The sequence below is a fragment of the Lagenorhynchus albirostris genome, chromosome 3 (assembly GCF_949774975.1).
Source record: "Lagenorhynchus albirostris chromosome 3, mLagAlb1.1, whole genome shotgun sequence".
Lineage (NCBI taxonomy): Eukaryota > Metazoa > Chordata > Mammalia > Artiodactyla > Delphinidae > Lagenorhynchus > Lagenorhynchus albirostris.
Genome location: NC_083097.1, coordinates 144,347,871 through 144,360,721, shown reverse-complemented (window position 1 = coordinate 144,360,721; position 12,851 = coordinate 144,347,871). Strand labels below are relative to the sequence as shown.

The 12,851-nt window shown below is 49.5% G+C and overlaps 1 protein-coding gene across 1 annotated transcript in view; it reads left to right on the top strand.

Moving 5' to 3' along the window:
* Positions 1-12,851, top strand: part of SLIT3 (slit guidance ligand 3) — a 610,847-nt gene that overhangs the window by 500,802 nt on the left and 97,194 nt on the right. The window contains exons 13-14 of the mRNA XM_060144178.1: positions 8,132-8,275; positions 9,737-9,900. Of these exons, the coding sequence (XP_060000161.1) occupies positions 8,132-8,275; positions 9,737-9,900 (308 nt within the window). The remainder of the gene's footprint in view (positions 1-8,131; positions 8,276-9,736; positions 9,901-12,851) is intronic.

The following is a 12,851-nucleotide window of genomic DNA, read 5'->3' as shown; positions in this document are numbered from 1 at the left end:
TCCTCGTGCCCTCCTATATCTGTGGATTCAAAGGAGGTCCTATTTTTCAGACAGGCCACCCTGTTGCTGCACTTCAGTTTGAGTCACCATGACAACCCACAGCCCATGACCAAGCAGTGCAGTCATTATCAGGAGAGAAGAAGGCGTCATCATTGCCCCCAGGGACTTGGAGGGCGCCTCTTGTTTCTTTGTGTGAGTGTTTAGCATGGCGTGGCCCACAGCACCCATTCACAGGCTCAGAGAAGATTCTGGGCGGGGTCAGAAGTCCTTGACCTCGTGGCACCAGATGTCACCAGGTTCTTCCCCATGTCCAGCCTCGGGAGGTTGCCAAAGGTCACACTAAATCCCCCGTATTTCATATGGGAAAGATAATAGCGTGTTTGTTCTAAGGCAAGAGAGTGGTCCTTATTACAATTAGTAGATAAAGAATTTCAGGGTGGCAGAGGGTTAATTCTAAAGAATTTTTTTAAAAGAAAGACACAATAATGAGAGGGGTTCACTCTAAATCCTGCAGCTTAATCAGAGGTCCAGAATGGCTCCCCTAATTGGCATCCTCACTAATAGTTAATGCCAGTGCTTAATAGTGGGAAATACTTGCAGGGATACACAGAGGACTTTTTTTGATAACAGAGAGCCTTTGTAACCCATTCCTGAGAAATGATTCCCCTACAGGAGGAGCCAGAGAAAGGGTTATGCCACGGGGTTGTTGGTACATCTTTCCCTTCTTATGGATGCATCTGAGTGTTTACGAAACAGAAACTGACCCGCCCCCAGCCAGTGTCACTTTAAGAAAAGGAGGCTCCATGAAGTCCCCGCCTGGCGGGGAGCCTGGGCCCATCTTCCTATCCCGTGGTCTTTCCCGGAAGGGCTTCAGGTATTCTGCAGGAAGGGGCTGCTGCACTCTTTCTTGACATGTTTTCTGAGAAGACCTTGTACTCCAGGTTTGCAATATGCTTTTGGCGTTTGCAGACAAACACCGTATAAGTAGGAGGAGTAGCCTTAAACCGCTGTCTTCCGCAGACACGTGGGCAGATGTGGAGAATATAAATATCACCCAAATGAGAGCTCGGGGCCACTGAATCAATATGTGAACCACTGGCGTTACCTAGGTGATTTTGATGCAATTTATCATGAAGCCTGATTCCAGATGTTTGTGTTTTCCAAACCTTGCGGCAAAGGCTGTGAGCTCAGGGGAATCTTCTTGGAGGAGGAGATGTGGGCGAGGGCAGTAGCTACAAATGGGGCCTCAGTGGTCCTCTGCCTCTGTAGCCAGAGACGGGAGCCAATAAAGAGTAAGAACAGCTGCTACAAAGTGAACCCCAACCATGTGGCCTCTTTAGGGAGACTGGGTGTGGGGGTCCTTTTCACAGGTCAGGGTGGACCTCACTTCCCTCCTGTGGCCCATCTCCCCCTATTACCTGGACCCTGAGTGAATGAGGCTACAAGCTGCTACCAACGATGAGAGCACCTGGGACTTTCCTGGTCGGGCCAGGCCCGGTCCCTCAGCAGGACTGGAATCAGAAGAGCCCTCCTTAGCCCAGACTGAGGACTTGTGCTGTTCATTCTCCCTCCCCCCACCTCCCGCTCCAGCTCTGAGGCTCCCAATGGCTTCTGTTTCCTGCCTTGCTTTTTCTGAAGGCCACAGCTCCTGGAGAGGATTATCTCTCCGCCGCATCGTTAGGTTGGTTACTCAATGGGCTGAGTGCTAATACCTCTTGACATGGAACATATGTGGAAGCTGAAAGGGCCCGGTGAAGGGGAGGGCGGAAAGAATGCCTCGTAGAGCTAACACTTAGACGTAAGTTTAGAAGGCGATGTATGTGTACTCGCACTCTCCGTAATTTCCTCTGGCGGGAGCGTGGCTCTTTGCTTTCGTCTTATTGTAGAATCATCACTAAGTTAATGGGAGTGGCTACAAAAACATACTTCTACCTCCTTCCACAAGCTTCAGGCGCTTCCCACAGTCCCTTCACAGGCATGGGAGTGGGAGCAAAGGCTTTCTTTTTTTTTTTTTTTTTGCGGCACGCGGGCCTCTCACTGTCGTGGCCTCTCCCGTTGTGGAGCACAGGCTCCGGACGCGCCGGCTCAGCGACCATGGCTCACGGACCCAGCCTCTCCGCGGCACGTGGGATCTTCCCGGACCGGGGCACGAACCCATGTCCCCTGCATCGGCAGGCGGACTCTCAACCACTGCGCCACCAGGGAAGCCTGGAGCAAAGGCTTTTAAAATAAGATAGCATGGATCCAAATCTCAACCTACCACTTACTCGTTGTGCAACTTTGGTCAAAAGTACTCAAGCGTTTTGAGTCCCAGGGGTCTCATCATCTGTCAGGTGGAGATTCTGTAAGTTAATATTTGTAAGGAGCTGCGGAGAGCCTGGCCACACATAGTGCTTATTACCTGTTAGGTCATGTGGTCCCAGCTGTTCAGCCTGGCCTGATCATCTCAGCCCCACCCCCGCCCAACTACCATCTCTCTTTTGTTTATATGACCTCCACGTTTCCTTTGGGAGGTGGGTCTGGGAGCCGGTGGCCCCGCAAGACGGTTGGATCTGCTTCTGGGGAAATATTGATGCACACGGTACATCCCCAACCCCTCCCCCCTTGCTGGATCCAATAACGGACCAAGCTGAGATCTAATTGGGAGCATCAAAATTTGGAGTTTGAGCACCAGGCAGCCTCTTGAATGTGGCAAGCTGGAGCAGCCCATCTTGCATAAGGGATGCTGTTGTCTCTGCTTCGTCGCTGTCCCCTGGTCTGCCTTGAGTGAGAATTCAGGGTGAGGGGAGCACAGAGCCAAACATACCAGCTCCTAAATCAGCCGTTAGTCAACGATGCGTGAAGGTTGAGAGCCTGCTTTGCGCAGGTGCAGGCCACTCAGCGAGGAGCCTGCCATTGTGCCAATGGCAGCTTAGTGAGCACTTCAAAGAGCAATCCCGTCGCAGCACCTTGGTGCCGGGTTCTCCCTAAGAGTCAGCAGGACGCCTGATGCCTCTATACAACCAAGAGGCAAAGGTCCACCTGAAGTGTGCCCAGGCGCATTCCGAAGCTAGCAAAAACAGCCACTCCCCAGAAACAGGCAACACCTTCCACCAGGCACAGGAAGGAGAAGATGGATTTTCCATGGTGGATGAGAGAGGAGCTTTGGAGTCGGACAGGCTGGAAGTTCACTGGGCAGCCTTGGTTAAATCCATCACCACTCTGACCCTCAGTTTCCTCATCAGCAAAATGAGGACAATCATAGTGGTGCTGTGAGGGTGAAAGAAAACACTACATGGAAAGTGCTTTGGAAAACCTTTGGCACAGGGCTGCACACAGAGCTGTGGTCTCTGGAGATGACGCTGCATTAGTATTAATTCACACAGCAGTTACACCGCTGCTTCTCCGAGGGGAATGAACTGGGACAGATCAAGCAGCCTTGATGGAGAAAGAGGCAGAATCAGTCCCTCCAGTGAAGGAGGGAGAAGGCCTATGTCCAGAACTTCTCACAGAATTGCTGAACCCCATTTCAGGTAGTTGTTTACTCTCTGTTTGCTCCATCATAGGGTGGTTTTTCTTTATTTTTATTTTTTAGGGTGTTGTTTTTAATTAATTTTTATTGGACTATGGTTGCTTTACAATGTTGTGTTAGCCTCCACTGCACAACAAAATGAATCAGCCATACACATACAGATAGCCCCTCCCTTTTGGACTTCCCTCCCGTTTAGGTTACCACAGTGCATTAGGTAGAGTTCCCTGTGCTGTACAGTATGTTCCCATCGGTTGTCTATTTTATACATAGTAACAATAATGTATATGTGTCAGTCCCAGTCTCCCAATTCCTCCCACTCCACCCCTTTCCCCCTTGGTATCCATACATTTGTTCTCTACCTCTGTGTCTCTATTTCTGCTTTGCAAATAAGATCATCTATACCATTTTTCTAGATTCCACATATATGCGTTATTATACAATATTTGCTTTTCTCTTTCTGACTTACTTCACTCTGTATGACACTCTCTAGGTCCATCCACGTCTCTGCAAATGATTAGGATGTTGTTTGTTTGTTTAATTCCCCTGCAACTCTTGTCCATGTACCAGAGAGCTCAGAGATCCTTTCATGGAAGCCAGACCCAGTTGAGTAGCTGCCAACCTTCCTCCCAAAGGATAGAGGACAGAAAGACAGGCTGTTAGATGTCGCCTGTGCTGGAGATCAGTGAGGCTGTCCTCGGCATCTAAATCTGGATAAGCAGCTTAATTTTATCTCTCCCTGCGCCGATGCATCTTGCCTTAGGGAGCCAAGCATCCTGGGAGAGAATAAGCGATGGGGAGACTCTGCCCTTTTGTGTTTCCTTTTGCTCCTGCATATGTGCTATCTTTGCCTCAAAATTGTACCAGCCTGGGTTGCTTTGATGCCTTACATCTTTGCGATAACATCTCTTGCTGAGAGATCTAGGAGCAGTAGGGAACAAGAAAGTGGGCAGAAAAAGAAGCCTCGATAGTTCTGATGGGTGAGGAGGGTTGCCAGAGTGGCCTGCAGTTTAGATACCCTTTCAAGGCAGATCAGAGTTGCACTCCTCTCTCCCCATAGCCATCCGCCTTATCCAGTGTCTGGCATTCCCCAGAACCACGTACAGCAATTGGGCTCATGAATCTACACTAGAGTCTCAAATCTAAATGCCTCCTCAGGCAAGGTCAGTAGAATTAACTTGTGAAGGGCATACAATAGGGAATGGTGAGGACTGTGGCAAACAGAGCATATGTCTTATCTAAAGGGGGCAGCCACCCCATGGCTGCCTCCAGTGGGCCCAGTGTTACTAGAGCTTCTGATTTTTTTCAAGAGAAAATAGAAATATGATGTGTGTGAGTGAGAGGGAGAAATGTCCCAATTTTTTTTATTGAAGTATAGTTGATTTACAATGTTGTTAGCTTCTGATGTACAGCAAAGTGATTCAGTTATACCTATATATGTATATGTATTCTTTTTCCATTCTTTTCCATTATGTATAGTAGTTTGTATCTGCTAATCCCAAACTCCTAATTTATCTCTCCCCACCCCACTTTCCCCTTTGGTAACCATAGTTTGTTTTCTATGTCTGTGAGTCTGTTTCTGCCTTGTAAATAAGTTCATTTGTATCATAGTTTAGACTCCACATATAAGTGATACCATATAGTTATCTTTGTCTGTCTGACTTACTTCACTTAGTATGATAATCTCTAGGTCCATCCATATTGCTGCAAATGGCATTATTTCATTCTTTTTATAACTGAGTAATATTACATTTTATATATATATATTTATAGCTGAGTAATATTACATTTTATATATATATACATTTTATATATTTTTATATAAATATATATACATTTTATATATTTTCATATAAATATATATACTTTATATATATACACATTTTATAATATATTACTTAGCTTTTTATAGCTGAGTAATATTACATTTTATATATATATATGTGTATGTGTATGTGTGTGTGTATATATATATATATGAACATACCACATCTTCTTCATCCATTCATCTGTCGATGGACACTTAGGTTGCTTCCGTGTCTTAGCTGTTGTAAATAGTGCTGCTATGAATATTGGGGTGCATGTATCTTTTCGGATTAGCGTTTTCTCCAGATATACGCCCAGGAGTGGATCATATGGTGACTCTTTTTTTAGGTTTTTAAGGAACCTCCATACTGTTCTCCATAGTGGCTGCACCAATGTTACATTCCCACCAACAGTGTAGGAGGGCTCCCTTTTCTCCACACCCTCTCCAGCATTTGTTATTTGTAGACTTTTTAATGATGGCCATTCTGACTGATGTGAGGTGATACCTCATTATAGTTTTTTCCCGGTTTTTAACACGCTGGGAGGGCTGAATGAACAGAGTTGCATGTGGGATGTTGCAAGATGCTGCAGGGAGGATTCTATCCTCAGGTCATGAGATTGGCATTTCTGACCTGGTCTCTTTACTGATAATTCGGTATTTCCTAGCAAGATGATGCCCTCAAAAGGCCCTGAACATCAAGCTTTGGAACAAATCATCTACCGCATACTTTATCTTTCTTTTTAAACAAGGGAACCAAAAAATGTGTGTGTGTGAAGGGTTCATTCCTGACCTGTGGCGACTTAGCCCTGTTGGATCCTCTCGCTATTCTCCATGTTTCTCTGTTCCATAGCAACCTCCTTGAAATACCCCCCAAAGAGAGTGATTTTGACTAAAATTTAATATACAAAGCACAGTAAATTCTTGGGGGAAATTGCTACAGAGGGGATAGACAGATGGGTGGGGTAGATGAGGCATTCAAAAAGAAGCAACTAAACCCTCCAGAGACCTAGAGTACCATAACTGCATCCAGCATGCGCCTTGGAAACGTGTAACCTGGAACAAGCCCACCAATCTCTCAGCCTCAGTTTCCTCAACTGTAACGTGCAAGGCTGGCTCTGCCCATCTGCCCAGGTTACTGTGAGAATAAAAGGCTGTCAGGAAAGCACGCTGGAAAACAGGAAATGTATTCTAGCAACGTGAGTTTTTTTTGCCACTGGGAGGCAGGAGGACATCTGTGTGAACCCTTGGGACCCTGACCGTTATTAGCCAGATTAAACGTCAGTTCTTCTTCCTCTTGTCACTGCCACAGCTGCCTGCCTCACGGGACGGGCCTGCAGCAAGGGAGTGGGGGCATGGGTCACTGAGCTCCCATGGCAGCCCCTCCGTTACCAGCTCCAATCCCCTGGACCCTGGCATCAAGAGCCTCCAGAGGCAAGCCAGCCATGATGCATCCCATGGGTCCCTCCCCGTGAGGGAAGCTCTGAGCCAGCGTTGAAAAGAGAAATTTTAAAAATTCCAGCTTTTTGCGGGTTAGTTTATTAACCCCCTCACTTGCTTTCAAGAGTGGGTGAGCAATGATTTTACATGAGGTTCAAGGGCACAGCTAGTCAGTCTAGGATCATAAAGGACATTTGTAGGACCCAAAGTGCTTGCCTTGTCAGCCCCATTCTGGAAAACACTTCCATCACCTAGGATGGACCAGCATTTCACCAGAAACTCAGCTTCCTTTTATGCCTTTTTTTTTTCTTTTTTTTGGTTTTGGTTGGCCGGGGCGGGTCTGAAGAACTAAAACCATAGCAGAACGGGGTCCCTCGTGGATAGGAAGGCTGACCCTGGGGGATAGGTGTCACCTTAGAGGAGAGTGACCCCCTGGATTTGCACATGGAGTTGAGTGTATTTCTTAATAAATGCTTGTGCTAAGCACTAGGAATAAAGGGAGGAATAAAATAATGTCATTTGTACCATAATAGAACTTACCGTCTTGGGTGGGAGGCAAATGATAAACAAGAAAACAAACAAGTATCCTCTAACCATGAATTGAGAGAAATGCTACGAAGGAAATAAATAGGGAGCTATGAGAGACAATAGTAGGGGTCGTACTGGAGATGAGGGGGTCAGGGCAGGCCTCTCTGAGGAGCTGACGTTTGGGCTCAGATACAGAGGAGGAGAAGGAATCACGTTATGAAAGGGATAAAGAGCGTGTTCAGAACATGCGTGGTGTATTTGCGGAATCACGCGGGACTCCATCCATGTGTGTGTTTGTGTTTCTGTGTGTGTGTGTGAGAGAGAAAGGATGTGTATGTGTGTGTGTGTTTATGTGTGAGAGAGAGAGAAAGGATGTGTATGTGTGTGCACACATGCCTACCCACGGCTGTATTTTTTCTGGGACGATGACCTATAACTTTCATCAGTTTTCCAACGGGATCAGTGATCCAAAAGAACTCTAAGGAATTTTCTGAATCAAAATTACCCTTAGTCAATCAGCTAAAGCATCCAAATAATTGTGCCAAATGATTTTTTTTTTTTTTTGAGTCCTGGAAGCTCTGCATGCTAAAGCAGAAAGTGGAGCACACAGGGTGGCATTTCGGGTCTCCCTCCGAGAGCACGGGTGCAGGGCAAGTCTCCAAGTGATCGGCGTGCGACACAGCATCCGTGGTGACCGGGTGCAGGAGTGCCTGGACGTGTCCGGAGGTTCGGTGGCCACAGGCATGCAAGTCCCTCTCTTTCTCTGCTGAGGGCCGGAGCCCCTGCTGTAAGGAGAGCACTGCGGGTCATCACGAGGATTAGTGAGTCACCAGCCTCTCTCCTGCCCGCAGGCTCCTCAATGCCAACAAGATCAACTGCCTGCGGGTGAACACGTTTCAGGACCTGCAGAACCTCAACCTGCTCTCCCTGTACGACAACAAGCTTCAGACCATCAGCAAGGGGCTCTTTGCCCCTCTGCAGGCCATCCAGACGCTGTGAGTATGCCCCCTCGAGTGCCAGTGCGTGCCCAGGCAGCCGGCAACCCCAAACACGTAGTCGCAGAGAACACTCAAAATGAAGGCAGAGTGAGCACGTCCAGGAGGAATCCTGGAGCCCGCAGCGAGAACGGGATATTAATAATAGCACTAGCTTGGGACCTCCCTGGCGGTCCAGTGGTTAAGGATCTGTGCTTTTAATGCAGGGGGCGTGGGTTTGATCCCTGCTCAGGGAACTACCATTTCCACATGCTGCATGGCTTGCCCAAGAAAAAAACAATTTTTAAAAAAATCATAATAGGGCTAGCTCACTAATCACTCACACCGTGCTCCGCGCCCCACTGGGTGATTTCCCTGTATCCAAACAGTTACGCCTCACAACAGCCCTAGGAGGTGGGTGCTTTTGTGATCCCCCATTTCTGTGTGAGGAAACCAGAGGCACGGAGAAGTTCAGTAACTTATTCAAGGTTGCACAGCTAGGAAGAAGCAGGATTTGAAGCCAGGCCGAGTGGCTGCTCACCTGCTCTTTTAACCACGGTGGCCACTGTATTCTGAGCAGGCTCCATCTCTGCTGATAACCCGTTCCTGCCCACCAACACCCACAAAACCAAGCCTCTGGTCCAGGCACACTGTACCAGAACACGGGAGTATTTCAACACCCTCGTTAGGGAACAGTTCCTCGCTCCCAAGCACTGCAGACGTTCATAAATAGTTCCGTTAGATAGATGACACCTGAGTGCAGATCTCAGCCCGTGTTTTGGATGGCTCCACCCCTCAGCTTAGACCCTAGCTCCAGCCCCGGGCCTGACCATGAGCCTGGGGGCTTCTGGAGCCCTTCTGAGTCACCTGGCACTTACTGCCCCTGTAGCCAGAGACGGGAGCCAGTAAAGGGTAAGAGCAGCTGCTACACATTGAACCCCGACCACGTGCTGAGCGCTGAGTGTGGTGCTTTGGCCAGTTTTCTCACTGAGCCGGGGGAAGCCAGGCCCATGGTGTTGTTGCCCTTGTGACGCTGAGGATGGTAAGAACAAAACCCGCTACTATAAATGGAACACCCACCCTGTGCCCGACACCATGCCAGCTGCTATATGTACCGGGTGTTCCTGAGCTTGGAGAAATAAAATTCAGTCTGCTCTCAGCGTAAACCCTAAGCCTGCAACTTTCATTGCCCTTCAAAATTGGCGTGGGTGAGATTGGAGACGATCAGGGGTGGGTCCTGACCCAGGTGGGGAGAGTAAGGAAGGCTGATTCCCCAGGCGGGAGGCCGGCTGCACCTGTGACTGTCTTTTGCGGACAGCAGACCTCAGGCCCCCTCTCCGGGTCTTGTCTGAGAGCACCTCCCCCCGAGGCCTCCTGGGGCGATGAAGGAGGGAGCCTGGCACCAGAGCCTAGCGCCAGGCAGGGGGGTGGCGGAACGTGGCACCAGGGGTCCCATCTGATTAACTCCCGTCCCTCTCGCAGCCACTTAGCCCAAAACCCATTTGTGTGCGACTGCCACTTGAAGTGGCTGGCCGACTACCTCCAGGACAACCCCATCGAGACCAGCGGGGCCCGCTGCAGCAGCCCGCGCCGGCTGGCCAACAAGCGCATCGGCCAGATCAAGAGCAAGAAGTTCCGCTGCTCAGGTAATCAGCTTATGGGGCAGGGCCCCACCTTCCGACTCCGAGTGCAGCAGCCCCGGAGAGGCCAGTAATCCAATCTGGAGGACAGCGCGCGCTGTAACGGCTCCTGGGGATCATCTTTGCAAATTAAATTGGGGAAATTCAGTTAGCCCTGCAGAAAACCAATTAGCTTATGGATTTAAAATAAAACACGCACGCACAATAAAAGCATTGTGGGGAGGAAGGCGGGTGATTTGGGGAGAGACAGAACCCAGGCAGCAGCACAGCTCCCGAGCTAGGTGGAAATGAGGGGATGAGGCAGCCTGGACACATGCGATCTTGAGAGGCCGTGATTGATTTATTTCGTATCGTTAGTTTCCAAATCACGCTCCCCAAGTGGCAGATAGAGAAATAAATATACCCCAGGCCAGGCTGCAGGAAGCATGGAGCCTTGGGGGCCTCCTCTCCCCCTCTATGGCCACCTTCGGTACAGCCCTTGGACCACAGTGTATTCTAGGTTTCACAGACGTTTTTGCTGTCTCCTCCACCCCAGATGGGTGCCTTCTGATCATGGAGAGAACAGCAAAGAGTGTTGCTCAGAAAGAAAGCAAAGCCTTGCTCTCTAGTTCCCAAGCTCTCTCCAGAACCCTTCCTCCCTACCGCACCCAGAAATGAAATGGGGAGGGGGCTTGGTGAATGGCAGGGGAATTCTCAGCTCATCTTGGAAAGAGAACTTGCTTTCCTTGACGCAAGAGCTGAATGAACAGGCAGTTAAAAATGACTATCATTTGTGTTGTTTGCTACTGGAAAAAAATCACCAAGCTGCTTTGTGCTCCCGATGGTGAGACGTTGATAGTATGATGTAGTGAGATGGGGTGAAGCCAACCCTCACAATCTGTGTGTCAGCAGGAACTGTTCTTCTCTCCCTGCCCGCAGCATCTTGTGTAGGTGGGTTTTCCTGGGGAGAAGGCTAGTGTCGGCCCTAGTCGCCGGGAGAAGACCGGCAGGCAGACCTAGTCGCCGGGAGAAGACCGGCAGGCAGACCTCCGCTTCTTTCACGTTGTTCTTGACCTCAAAGTCGGATTCTTCAGTCCATGCTTCCAGAATGATCAGCCTGAGCTGTTTTATTTTTTTCACCAGAAGCAAATGCCTTGAGAGGGCTTGGAGGGACCCCGGGGACTTTGCGGCAGTCTGAGACATTGATCTCAATTTGCCTTCCCCAGAATAACAATGTCAGTTACGGGAGCAGCTCCTTGCCGCCGATGAGCACTGTGCTCAGGGCTTCTAGTTTGACTCGGTTTTTCCAATAGTCCTGTGAGACGAGCAGGAGAGGTCCCCTTGCTGCAGCAGAGGGAGCTGAGGGCTCAGAGGTGAGGGGGCATCCCATGGTCACAGCAAGCAAACGGTAAAGGCAGGCTCGGACCCCAGTTCTGGCTCACCCCTCAACACCACGTGGCATGTAGGAGAGAAGGGCCATTGGGGAAGGAGGTCCAGCTGCTTGGATGACTTCCTTCCCCAGCCTCATGGCCCCGCCCCCAACCTCAGGCCCTGAACTCTTTCCTTAAGTTCCCTCTTGGGGCCGCAGCATCTCAGGGAGGAAAATGCTCTCCCAGCCCAGAGCTGTGCCCTGAGGCACAACCGTCTTGTCCCCGGGGCCCTTTCCTCATGACTTACACCTCTTGTTCCTTCTGCCTCCTCTCTTCCTACCCATGTCTGGCTGGGGCTGAGTTAATTACCTCTAACAGCAGTGGTGCCCAAGAAGAGGGGGGATAAGAGGCCGAAGAGGGCAGGGTGCCGTCGGCCAGCCCTGATCCCTCAGTCTGGAGGCTGGTGGTGGGGTGGTCCCATCATGATCTCTAGATCCCGATTGATGCCAAGGCCCTGGGGCATAGGGTGGGGATGGAATCAGCCCAGGGATCAGCCATTGCCTCGGAATGACTGTAGGCTGGATTTGGGGATGGGGTACAGACAGAAGTAAGTAGGAGAAAGAGGAAAACAGCCAGTAGACCTAGAAACAGTAGAGCTTAGCTCTAGCTCTAGATCTGCCACTACCTACCTATCTTTGCACTGGAGGAACCCTGGCTTCTTTTCCTATGTGGGGTAGGAATGAGTTTCCTGACATTTTAAAAAGACACAAATAAGGAAAAGGGACAGGGTTTCTTGATTGACCCTGTCTGAAAAAAATTTTATACATCAGTACTAAACAGAAAGATTATTCCTATAAAGGTAGAGAAAGTTAGAGCTGTGATGATCCTAACATATAACATTCTGTATGCTCTTATTTTATGTAGCTACAGACAAGAGAGGTCAAGAGAGCTAGCTACTGGTGCACTCCAAAGGCCTTGGCTTTGAGAGGCACTGGGGCCCAGACCTGCTTAGCATTGAGGGATGCAGAAGCCATATCTCTAAAGCTCTCTGTTTCCAGGAAGCTCAAGAAGAAAGAAGGAGGGGCAGGTGACACGTACTGGATTTGACAGATAATAAGTCTGCTTTTTACTTTCCCCTAAAAGCACTCCCATTGCAAAGACAGCTGATGTAATTAGGAGCCAATTTGAGGGCTGCTCTTGCAACGCATAGAGCTCCTCCTTAGGCTGGGCATCTGGCTTCCCAGCTGCACTGTGTCTGCCTCTATCAGCTGTATCCGCTGCCCTGGGCAGCAAGATCGGGTTAGAGGTGAATGCTGCCGGCTGGGGTAATCTGACCATCAGATTAAGGCCTCCTCAGAAGGCACCATCTGGCTGCCTGAGACCCCAAGCCCGTCCTCGGGGGAGCCCTCGGCGGTTGCAAAATGCTGTCTGCCTTCCGTCATGCCTCCCCCACTGTGTGTGTGGAGATCCAGTTGGCAAGAAGAAACGAGTGGTGAAGAGTACAGAGCGGTGTAACCCCTGTCCTCATCTGTACAAAGATGGCAAAGAGTAAGACACCTCTCAGGGAATCACAAAACTTTAGAGCCCCCAGAGATTACCCAGTCCATG